The sequence below is a fragment of the Pleurodeles waltl genome, chromosome 6 (genome assembly GCF_031143425.1).
Source record: "Pleurodeles waltl isolate 20211129_DDA chromosome 6, aPleWal1.hap1.20221129, whole genome shotgun sequence".
Taxonomy (NCBI): Eukaryota; Metazoa; Chordata; class Amphibia; order Caudata; family Salamandridae; genus Pleurodeles; species Pleurodeles waltl.
The window spans coordinates 116,636,514-116,649,020 of NC_090445.1; the positions used below are offsets into that span (position 1 = coordinate 116,636,514).

The 12,507-nt window shown below is 43.3% G+C and overlaps 1 protein-coding gene across 3 annotated transcripts in view; it reads left to right on the forward strand.

The window, feature by feature from the left end:
• Positions 1 to 12,507, forward strand: part of SRCIN1 (SRC kinase signaling inhibitor 1) — a 758,648-nt gene that overhangs the window by 393,080 nt on the left and 353,061 nt on the right. For all 3 annotated transcript variants that reach the window (XM_069237488.1, XM_069237489.1, XM_069237490.1), the window contains one exon: positions 7,842 to 8,671. In XM_069237488.1, the coding sequence (XP_069093589.1) occupies positions 7,842 to 8,671 (830 nt within the window). The remainder of the gene's footprint in view (positions 1 to 7,841; positions 8,672 to 12,507) is intronic.

The window sequence follows — 12,507 nt, forward strand, 5'->3', positions numbered from 1 at the left end:
TTCGAGTCACGAGACCGAGGGACTCCTCCCTTTCGGCTCCATTGCGCATGAACGTCGACTCCATCTTAGATTGTTTTCTTTCCGCCATCGGGTTCGGACGTGTTCCTCTTCACTCCGTATTTCGATTCGGGAAAGTTAGCAATTTATCGGAAAATTTGACGGTATTGTTCGCGCTCGGTACCGGTCTAGTGTTAGTACATCGACACTGAAAAAAGAAGCGCTCCGGCGGCCCTTCGGGGCTTCCACTCTTCAGCGGGGCCTGGTCGGCCCGACCGTGTCCATCCTCGAAACTCATGGACTGGACTCCCCTCCGCTTCTGCCCGGATTGCCACGCAAAGTATCCTTATACAAACCAACACTTGGTCTGTAATCTGTGTCTATCACCAGAACACAGGGAGGATACTTGCGAGGCCTGCCGGGCATTTCGATCGAAGAAGACCCTACGCGATCGAAGAGCCAGAAGACTTCAGATGGCGTCGACACCGGCTGAACAGATCGACGTCGAGGAAGAGGAGAGATTCTCCGTTCACGAATCGGACGACTCCGAAACTGAGCAGCCGAAGGCACAGCCAAAAACTGTGAGTAAATCTGCCCCGGCCAAGACTCACTCCAAAATTATAAAGGCCAAGGGGATGCCACCGCCAACAGGCCAAGGCTTAACCCGAAAACACGGTGACCAAACATCGGCACCGAAAAAGGCCTCCCAAGAGCCGAAGACATCCGACTCCGGTCGAGATACCGTCTCCGAAACAACTCGACGTCGAGAGTTCGACAGCCCCAAAGTTAAAAAGGTTTCCTCGGAGCCAAAAAAGAGCGTACCGAAACCTTCGGTGTCGAAACATGCAGCCTCGGAGCCAAAAAAAGGCTCCTACACAGAAGAGCACGGCCTTTCCAGCCAAATGCAAGGGCACAGATTTGAGCAGGATTTAGGTATGGGAGAGCCAGACCATACTCAAAGGAGGCTGCACATCCAGAAAGAGACTGGTAAAATTCAAACTCTTCCTCCAATAAAAATAAAAATAAAGCTAGCATTCCAGGAGGCGGAAATGCAGCCAAAAGCAAAAGTGTCAAGACACAAAACACCACCAAGGTTTTCGCCACAGCCTTCACCACTGCACTCACCACATCTGTCCCCGGTAGCAACACCCCCAATGCAGTCACCAACACACACGGGGATGACACAAGATGACCCGGATGCATGGGACTTATATGATGCACCGGTCTCAGACAACAGTCCCGATTGCTACCCGGCAAGGACGTCACCACCAGAGGACAGCACTGCATATATGCAGGTGTTATCAAGGGCAGCTACTTTCCATAATGTAGCAATGCATGCAGAGCCGATAGAAGACAACTTCTTATTTAATACCTTGGCATCCACTCACAGCTCTTACCAAAGTTTGCCAATGTTCCCAGGCATGCTAAAACACGCCAAACAGGTGTTCCAGGACCCAGTGAAAGGCAGAGCCATCACTCCTAGGGTGGAGAAGAAATATAAACCTCCCCCAACGGACCCTGTGTTTATAATACAGCAACTGACACCAGATTCGGTGGTCGTGGGAGCAGCCAGAAAAAGGGCAAACTCCCAATCGTCAGGATACGCACCACCGCCCGACAAGGAAAGTCGGAAGTTCAATGCTGCAGGCAAGCGGGTGGCAGCACAGGCAGCCAATCGATGGCGGATTGCCAATTCGCAGGCTCTACTGGCTCGCTACGACAGGGCACACTGGGATGAGATGCAACATATAATACAGCACTTACCCAAAGAACATCAAAAGCGTGCCCAACAGGTTGTTGGATAAGAACAAGCGATTTCCAACAACCAAATAAGGTCTGCAATGGACTCGGCAGACACAGCAGCACGGACAGTGAACACTGCGGTAACCATTCACAGGCACGCATGGTTACGGAGCTCAGGTTTTAAACCGGAAATCCAGCAAGCTGTGCTAAATATGCCGTTTAACCAAGAGCAATTGTTTGGGCTGGAGGTGGATACAGCAATCGAAAAGCTCAAAAAGGACACAGACACGGCCAAAGCCATGGGCGCGCTCTACTCCCCACAAAACAGAGGCACTTTTAGAAGGCCACAATTTAGAGGGGGGTTTTGTTCCCAAACCACAGAGCCTTCCACCTCACAAGCCAGACCCACATATCAGGGCATGTACCAAAGAGGTGGTTATCGAGGATCATACAGGGGTGGACAATTCCCAAAAGCAAGGGGGAAATTCCAAAGCCCTAAAACTCCTCAAGCCAAACAGTGACTTCAGTGTCACAAACCCCCACCACTCAACACTAGTGGGAGGGAGACTTACTGCATACTAACACAACAGGGCAAACATAATTACGGACGCATGGGTCCTAGCCATTATCCAACATGGTTATTGCATAGAATTCATATATTTCCCACCAGATGTGCCCCCAAGAGCACACAATATGTCCAAACAACACTTAGACCTCTTACAGCTAGAAGTTCAAGCATTGTTACAAAAACAAGCAATAGAACTAGTGCCCAAACATCAAAAAGGTACAGGTGTCTACTCCCTGTACTTCCTAATTCCAAAGAAAGAAAAAACGTTCAGACCCATATTAGACCTCAGAACTCTGAATCTCTACATCAAATCAGATCACTTCCACATGGTAACACTTCAAGACGTGATTCCCTTACTCAAAAAACAGGACTACATGTCAACGTTAGATCTAAAGGATGCATATTTCCATATACCCATACATCCTTCTCACAAGAAATACTTAAGGTTTGTAATACAAGGAGTGCATTACCAATTCAAGGTGTTACCATTTGGAATAACAACAGCCCCAAGAGTATTCACAAAATGCCTTGCAGTAGTAGCCGCTCATATAAGGAGACAGCACATGCACGTATTCTCCTACTTAGACGACTGGTTAATAAAAACCAGCACTCAACAACAGTGTCTGCTTCACACACAATACGTTATAGAAACTCTACACAAACTAGAGTTCTCTATAAATTACCAAAAATCACATCTACAACCATCCCAAATACAACAATACTTGGGAGCAACACTCGACACAAAGGCCGTTGCCACTCCAAGTCCACAAAGGGTACAAGCCTTCCAAAATATAATATTAAACATGCAACCAAACCAACACTACCAAGTGAGGTTTGTAATGAAACTTCTAGGCATGATGTCTTCATGCATAGCCATTGTCCCAAACGCAAGACTACACATGCGGCCCTTACAACAGTGCCTAGGAACACAATGGACACAAGCACAGGGTCAACTCCAAGATCTAGTGTTGATAGACCGCCAGACACACTTATCGCTTCAATGGTGGAACGCTATAAATTTAAACCAAGGGCGGCCATTCCAAGACCCAGTGCCTCAATACGTGATCACAACAGATGCTTCCATGAAGGGATGGGAAGCACACCTCAACCAGCACAGTATACAGGGACAATGGGACGTTCAACAAAAACAACTGCATATAAATCATTTAGAACTGTTGGCAGTGTTTCTAGCATTGAAAGCATTTCAACCACTGATAGCCCACAAACACATTCTTGTCAAAACAGACAACATGACGACAATGTATTACCTAAACAAGCAAGGAGGGACACACTTGTCACAACTGTGTCTCTTAGCACAAAAGATTTGGCATTGGGCAATTCACAATCACATTCGCCTAATAGCACAATACATCCCAAGGATTCAGAACCAGTTAGCCGACAATCTCAGTCGAGATCATCAACAGACACACGAATGGGAGATTCATCCCCAGATCCTACAAGATTACTTTCTACGTTGGGGAACACCAAAAATCGACCTATTTGCAACAAAAGAAAACGCAAAATGCCAAAACTTTGCGTCCAGGTACCCACACCCTATGTCCAAGGGCAATGCACTATGGATGAGTTGGTCAGGGATATTTGCTTACGCTTTTCCCCCTCTCCCACTCATTCCTTATCTGGTAAACAAACTGAGTCAAAACAGACTCAAACTAATACTCATAGCACCAACTTGGGCTCGCCAACCGTGGTACACAACACTACTGGACCTATCAGTAGTACCTCATGTCAAATTAACAAACAGGCCAGATCTGTTAACTCAACACAAACAACAGATCAGACACCCGAATCCAGCATCGCTCAATTTAGCAATCTGGCTCCTGAAGTCTTACAATTTGGACACTTAGACCTTACACAACAATGTATGGAGGTCATTAAGCAAGCTAGGAAACCTACTACAAGACATTGTTATGCAAACAAATGGAAAAGATTTGTTTACTACTACCACAATAATAAAATTCAACCACTACATGCTTCTGCAAAAAACATTGTAAGTTACTTACTACACTTACAAAACTCTAACCTAGCATTCTCTTCTATTAAAATACATCTAACAGCAATATCTGCCTATCTGCAGATTAAACATTCAATATCGCTCTTTCGAAACCCAGTCATCAAAGCATTTATGGAAGGATTAAAAAGAATCATACCCCCGAGAACACCACCAGTCCCTTCGTGGAACCTCAATATTGTATTAACACAACTCATGGGACCACCATTTGAACCCATGCACTCTTGTGAAATGCAATACTTAACTTGGAAGGTAGCCTTCCTGATAGCTATCACATCTCTTAGAAGAGTAATCGAAATACAAGCATTTACTATACAAGAACCCTTTATACAAATACATAAACATAAAGTGGTTCTCCGTACAAATCCAAAATTGTTACCAAAAGTTATATCACCATTCCACCTAAACCAAACAGTGGAACTCCCAGTCTTTTTTCCACAACCAGACTTAGTAGCAGAAAGAGCCTTACATACGTTAGACATCAAAAGAGCACTAATGTATTACATTGACAGAACAAAACAGTTTCGCAAAACAAAACAATTATTTGTAGCCTTCCAAAAACCTCATGCAGGGAATCCTATATCCAAGCAAGGCATTGCTAGATGGATGGTAAAATGTATTCAAACCTGCTATATTAAAGCAAAAAGGGATCTACCTATTACACCAAAGGCGCATTCCACTAGGAAAAAAGGCGCCACAATGGCTTTTTTAGGGAATATACCTATGACAGAAATTTGTAAGGCAGCCACATGGTCTACGCCTCATACATTCACGAAACATTACTGTGTAGATGTGTTAACAGCACAACAAGCCACAGTAGGACAGGCTGTATTACGAACAATATTTCAGACAACTTCAACTCCTACAGGCTAAGCCACCGCTTTTGGGGATATTACTGCTTACTAGTCTATGCACAGCATGTGTATCTGCAGCTACACATGCCATTGAAAGGAAAATGTCACTTACCCAGTGTACATCTGTTCGTGGCATGAGATGCTGCAGATTCACATGCGCCCTCCCGCCTCCCCGGGAGCCTGTAGCCGTTATAAGTTGAATGAAACTTGTAAATTTGTAAACTTGTAAATATATACTATTCTTATACATATTATGTACATACATACTCACTCCATTGCATGGGCACCTTTACTATATACACAACTCCTACCTCACCCTCTGCGGGGAAAACAATCTAAGATGGAGTCGATGCCCATGCGCAATGGAGCTGAAAGGGAGGAGTCCCTCGGTCTCGTGACTCGAAAAGACTTATTTGAAGAAAAACAACTTGTAACACTCCGAGCCCAACACTAGATGGCAGGATAATGCACAGCATGTGAATCTGCAGCGTCTCATGCCACGAACAGATATACACTGGGTAAGTGACATTTTCCATATATATATATATATATATATATATATATATATATATATATATATATATATATATATATATATATATATATATATTATTTTTTTGAGTTATGGTTCGAGCTCTGAAATTTGCCAGTTATGGTTACCAACACCGCACAAAACGTGCCATAATGTGTGCTGACTGCCATGCTCAAAATACCAATTTGCTAAACGTACAGAAACAAATTAAGGAGCAAACGAGAACAAATTGATGGATAGCCTGTGCTCTGTGTGTTGATGTGTTTTGCTAACTGGAACTGGCGAATTTCAGTGGTTTGTCACGCTTGAGCCATAACATTACTCAGTTCTAAACTGTGGTGTTTTCAGTGCATTTCATTCCTTTTCTACGATGTACTTAGTTTTGAACTCCCTTTGTGCACGGCCATTGGCTTAACGCTGCCATCACTCAGCCAACCGCTGCTGCGCACAGCTTTTGGGTGTGTGCTGTAGGGGTTTGAAAAAAGGCCTGTCAAAACCTACTTAATGGATTTACATCAAACCAACGAAAATATATATTTTAAAAAAAATATATATTTTTAGGTTAAATTGTATTTTATTGGCAAATTTGGTATAAATACGTTCAGCGGTACGAGCTGTAGGCTGCAGCAAAACTTTCTTTGAGCTAAAATGGCATTAAGCTTCTTAATATTTTTTAAATATTTTCCACAGATCTTCACGAAACTTGGCAGGCCAAACATTAGTTGAATAGGATGATGGATTGCTAAATTTCGTGTATATCTGCCAACATCAAATGTTGCAAGCAAATCATAAAATACCATTATAATGGAATGTGCAACTGAATCATAACTGTATAATGGCCACCACCACTGTGTAGTCTTTATGTGTGTACATGTACATTTTTAAATATATATAATATAGTCTGGCACTAGCATTGGGGAGTTTCATAGAGGGGAAATCTGTCTAGTTAATCTAGTTATGGTACAAGAAATGTCTAGTAACTAAACGCCCCTGAGTCATTTTAGTATGTGCTGGTAACCATTCTGCCTTTTGTACTTTCTTCGGACAACGTGCCCATAGTTATTCTATGTTATCATCTTGTACAGTCGTGAGGGAAAGCACATTGGACCAATCCTCTCTAGAGTGATGGAGATACTACAGTGTATAGAGCTTGTGTGGGACACACTGACAATTGAATCGTTTAGCCACATTGGTTGGATTTAACCTGGTAAGGCTAGAACAAGGAACCTAAAGCAAAATTCCCCATATGCCAAGTTACAAGTAACAAATTATTTTTGTGTGAAATCTATAGGTACAGGATGGTTCCATGACAGGAGTACCTTAGTGGAGTGTATTGTGTTTAGTCTGGATATGTATGGATTTTGATGGAAATATTCCATCTGAGAGTGTGTATGGCAGTGCGTTATCATGTGAATTGTAATTATTCATGCTATTATATGGAATTGCGGGAAGTGATTATTTCTTCATGTAAAATTCCATCACCTAGTAGAGCTCTAGGCTGTTTTGGACGTCCTGCTATGTTATTTCCAAGCTTACAGAGCCTTGTAGTAGTTAGCATGGCATACCGAGATTACCTGAGAGGTGACCTAAGTGAGTGAGTAGGAGCTTATTCCTTGTTAGCTGCCTGTGATTGGAAGTAAAATCATCTAGGAAGGGTCTCTTTTATGCTGGAAGTACAAGGGGATGTAGTATTCCTTGATTTGAAGATAGCAATTTAACTTAAGAGAGTGTGAAAGGGGATTTAGTAAAGCCTAGCACTAAATTTCTTCCAGACTGAGATTCGGAGAGGACATTTTTAAGTTGGATTACTCAGAAGTTTGTTACTCCACATTGAAAGCATTTGCCATTATGAGACTGTAATGCTGCCTTGTTTTCTAAATACTTGGATTTTCATTTGTTAGAGCAGCATTGTTCACTTTAAAACGTTGTGTTACCCAGTGTTCCATAGCCCTGATTTCCACCTTTTCCCTGATCCTGAAGGGCCTTGTTAATAATGAGAGGAACTAATATTGCAGAGGATGGTGTGGGAGAGATGGTGTATATGAGTGGAAAATGGAGAAGCTGTGGTTATACTGACAGGCGACATGCTAACAGATCTATATTTCTGTCTTCCCACAGCGGGACATGGTTTACAGTGCCAGGGATTCATCACCAACTCGACGTCTGAACAACATGTCTCCAGCTTCTCACCTAACATCTGGCTCCCCTCCCTCAGTACTTCAGTCTTCCTCCCCAGCAAGGTCCCGCATGTCTTACAGTGGTGGCCGCCCCCCCTCTTTTGCTGGAAGTCCTGTACACCATGCTGAGCGCCACTCCAATCTCCCACCACCTCAGGGGGTCTCTCCGAGCCCAAGTGCCATCCTAGAACGTCGAGATGTCAAGCCAGATGAAGACTTAGCCAACAAGAATGTAGTACTTGTAAAGAACGAAGGACTGTACGCTGATCCCTACGGCATGGTGCATGAGGGCAGGCTCAGCATTTCCTCTACACAGTCTTTAGCAGGAATGGGGGATCCATTTTCCTACCCTGGGGGGCTTTACAAGCGTGGTTCGGTGAGGTCCTTGAGCACTTACTCTGCTGCTGCTCTGCAGTCAGAACTGGAAGACAGTCTATACAAATCGAACAGCCAAATGTACAGTGATCCCTATGGACCAGGTATGGGGTTCAGGATGCCTCCCTCCTCCCCACAGAAAATGACTGATGGCAGATTGGTAGATGTTCAGCAAGGGCAGAGCCCACACAGCACTTATTCTGGACCTTCCAGCCGATCCTCTCCTGTCCGCCAATCCTTCCGTAAAGATTCCTCCTCGTCTGTATTTATGGACAGTCCTGTGAATAAAACCAGAAACTCAAGTAGCTCTGGACCCCCAGAGATCTTTCCAGGACCTGGAGAACGTCCTTTGTCGGGATTCAGCTCACCCGTGCCTACAAAGGAAGTGGAGACTAGGTAATGTTAAACTCTTTACCAGCAAGGTCTTGCGGTGTGATTTTAAATTACACTTGGGGATGGGCCTTCTGTGGAATTCTGCTCAGTTTATTTCCTGAATGAGGAGTTCATGCCTTTGTTGTGAGAACGGTAAGGGTTGTTAAGATATTCTAATTGCAATTGTGAGTTCAGACTAGTTCAATGTTTGCACACTGTGAAGTGCAACAGCATAATTGGTATTTCATTGTCTAAACCCAACTGTAGATACACTTAGTTATTTTAGATTAATTAAGACATCCAACAGAGAGTATGCTTGTTTATTGAAACCCCCAAAAGTATAATGAAAAATGTCTAGAATTGTTGAACATGGCATCTTATGCCATCTTTGATGGGGGAAGGAGAGACCAATATTCATATAATGCCACTGTATCACCTTTACTGTTCAACCTTCTTCATGAGCAGTTGGGTAACCACGACAAAACCACTTGTGCATTTCAGACTGGACTATGGCAATATTGTTATCATTGAAGCATGTATTAAAGTGGTTCATCATCTTCAGCTAATTTAATTAGGCCGGTCTGCCCCAAGGGGGACAGAAGCCACTAGACGCCAGGGATTATTTATTTTTTTAGCGTTAGGAATGAAGGGGAGCGACCCCTTGAGCAATGATCTTTCCCCTGGGGGCTAATTTTTTATTAGGTCATTTCTGCCCCCAAACCGCCCCCCCCCCCACCCCCTCCAAAATATCAGATCGCCCTATTTTAACGCCCATGTTACGTCAGTCACTTTCATTGGCTCGTGGGTTTGCTAATAGCTCTAACTCGACGTAATGCAAGACCAGTTGCATGACAAATGCTTGTTTTTTTTCTTTTTTACATTAAGAATCAAGGAGAGCGACCCCTTGAGCTAGGGTCGCTCAGTTTCAAGCAAGGTGAGCGTCCGCTTAGGCAAGAGTCGCTCCCCTGGGGGGCTGGGGGACAAATTTATTTTAGGCCATTTCTGCCCCAGGCCGATATGCCCCCAGGAGGGGCAGAAACCACTTATGAACCAGGGATTGGTGTGTGTGTATATGTGTGTTTTGTTTAGGGGGCAGCCCCTTGGGCAAGGGTCGCTCCCCATGGGGCACATTACTGTTGGCCATATATGCCCCCAAGGGGGGCAGAAAGCCCACCAGACACCAGGGAAGATTTTTTTTTTCAGAAAAACTGGGTGGGGCTGTGGCCTTACCCACACCCCCAAAAATAGGTTGTTTTGTATTTGATAATTTTGATGTGTCCACATAGTGTTCCTTTCGCGGCACTAGGCCTACCCACACAAGTGAGGTGCCATTTTTATCAGGAGACTTGGGGGGGAACGCTGGGTTGAAGGAAATTTGTGGCTTCTCTCAGATTCCAGAACTTTCTGTCACAAAAATGTGAGGAAAGTGTTTTTTTGTCAAATTTTGAGGTTTGCAAAGGATTCTGGGTAACAGAACCTGGCGCGAGCCCCATAAGTCACCCCATCCTAGATTCCACTAGGTGTCTAGTTTTCAAGAATGCACAGGATTGGTGGGTTTCCCTAGGTGGCGGCTGAGCTAGAGGCCAAAATCCACAACTAGGCACTTTGCAAAAACACGTCGGATTTCAGTGTAAAAATGCGAAGTGTCCATGTTGAATTTCCTGTCGCAGGCGCTAGGCCTACCCATACAAGTGAGGTGCCATTTTTTTGGGAGAATTGTGGGGAACACCGAATAGAAGAACAAATGTTATTGCCCCTTGCTTTCTCTCCATTGTTTGTGTAAAAAAGACGTCTATTTGAGAAATGCACTGTAATTCACATGATGATATAGGGACCCCGTAATTCAGAGATGTGCAAATACCCACTGCTTTGCAACACCTTATCTTGTGCCCATTTTGGAAATACAAAGGTTTCCTTCATACCTATTTTCACTCTTTATATTTCAGCAAATGAATTGCTGTATACCCGGTATAGAATGAAAACCCATTGCAAGGTGCAGCTCATTTATTGGATCTGGGTACCTAAGGTTCTTGATGAACCTACAAGCCCTATATATCTCCTCAACAAGAAGAGTCTACCAGACTTAACAGTATATTGCTTTAAAAAATCTGGCATCGCAGGAAAAAGTTAGAGTAAAACGTGGAGAAAAATGGCTGTTTTTCTCACCTCAATTTCAATATTTTTTTATTTCAGCTGTTATTTTCTGTAGAATCTACATAAATGACCCCTTGGTGAATTCAGAATTTTGTCTACTTTTCAGAAATGTTTAGCTTTCCGGGATTCAGCATTGGTTTCACACCCATTTCTGTCACTAACTGGAAGGAGGCTAAAAGCACAAAAGAATTGTAAAAATGGGGTATGTCCCAGTAAAATGCCAAAAGCTTGTTGAAAAATGTGGTTTTCTGATTCAAGTCTGCCTGTTCCTGAAAGCTGGGATGATGGTAATTTAGCACCGCAAACTCACTCTTTCTGTCTAGGCCATCTCTGGGTTCCCACAATAGGTTGGGGGGGGTCAAAATAATAACCCCTCCCACGATTTAGTTTCTTCATGGCTGGAACTTTTGTTTTACAGGTGGGATTAGTTGTAGTTTGTGTTTTAAGGGCCTTGTTTATAATATTAGTCTAGTAGGCCTGTTAGACCTTACAATGTGTAATGCACTACGCCCTCTATGGCTTAAATATATGGTTACACACTGCATTACGTACTGCCATTCTGTTTCCATGTGGTTCTGCTCTCTAGGGGCTGACTATTTGGTTACATGACCATGCTTCTTACAAGTGCTGTTTTTATTGTAGAGTTCTCTATGGGCTGTTCTGAGCATTACAGTCAAGATACCAATATATTCTTTGCCCTCGTCCCATAATGCTTTATGGGACCACCATCAAAACGGTCAGCACAACATGCTCTTTCTGTCTAGGTCATCTCTGGGTCCAACCACTAGGTTGTGGGGAGGGTTGCGGGTAATAGCAATAAAAAAATAAATGTCACCCCTTTGCTGCCAGGCCTTTCTCCCCTCTGGTGCCAGGCCTTTTTTTGGCTATTTGGGGCAGTTTGCGCTTAGGCTCTAAATTTTTTGTCCACATAAGTTACCCACACCAAATTTCCGTCCTTTTTTTCCCCAACATCCTAGGGATTCTAGAGATACCCAGAGTTTGTGGGTTCTCCTGGTAGAGACAAAGAAATTAGCCAAAATACAGTTAGAATTTCGTTTTTGTTTCTTCTTTTTTTAAAAAAAAAAAATGGGCTGCAGAAGAAGGCTTGTTTTATTTCCCCTGGAAATGGCATCAACAAAGAGTTTGCGGTGCTAAAATTACCATCTTCCCAGCTTTCAGGAACAGTCAGTCTTGAATCAGAAAACCAAATTTATCAACAAAATTTTGGCATTTTACTGGGACATACCCCATTTTTACCATTTTGTTGTGCTTTTAGCCTCCTTACAGTTAGTGACAGAAATAGGTGTGAAACAAATGCTGGATCCCGGACATCTAAACATGTATAAAAAGTAGACACAATTCTGAATTCAGTAAGGGGTCATTTGTGTAGCTCCTACAAGGTTTTCCTACAGAAAATAACAGCTGAAACAAACAAAAAATATTAAAATTGAGGTGAAAAAAACCCATCCATTTCTCTCCATGTTTTACTCTGTAACTTTTTCCTGCAATGCCAGATTTTCAAAAGCAATATACCGTTATGTCTGCTGGACTCTTCTGGTTGCGGAGATACATACGGCTTGTAAGTTCATCTAGACCTCTAGGTACCCAGAGCCAGGAAAGGAGCTGCAACTTGCAATGGGTTTTCATTGTATACTGGGTTTACAGCTATTTATTTGGTGAAATATAAAGAGTGAAAAATAGGTATC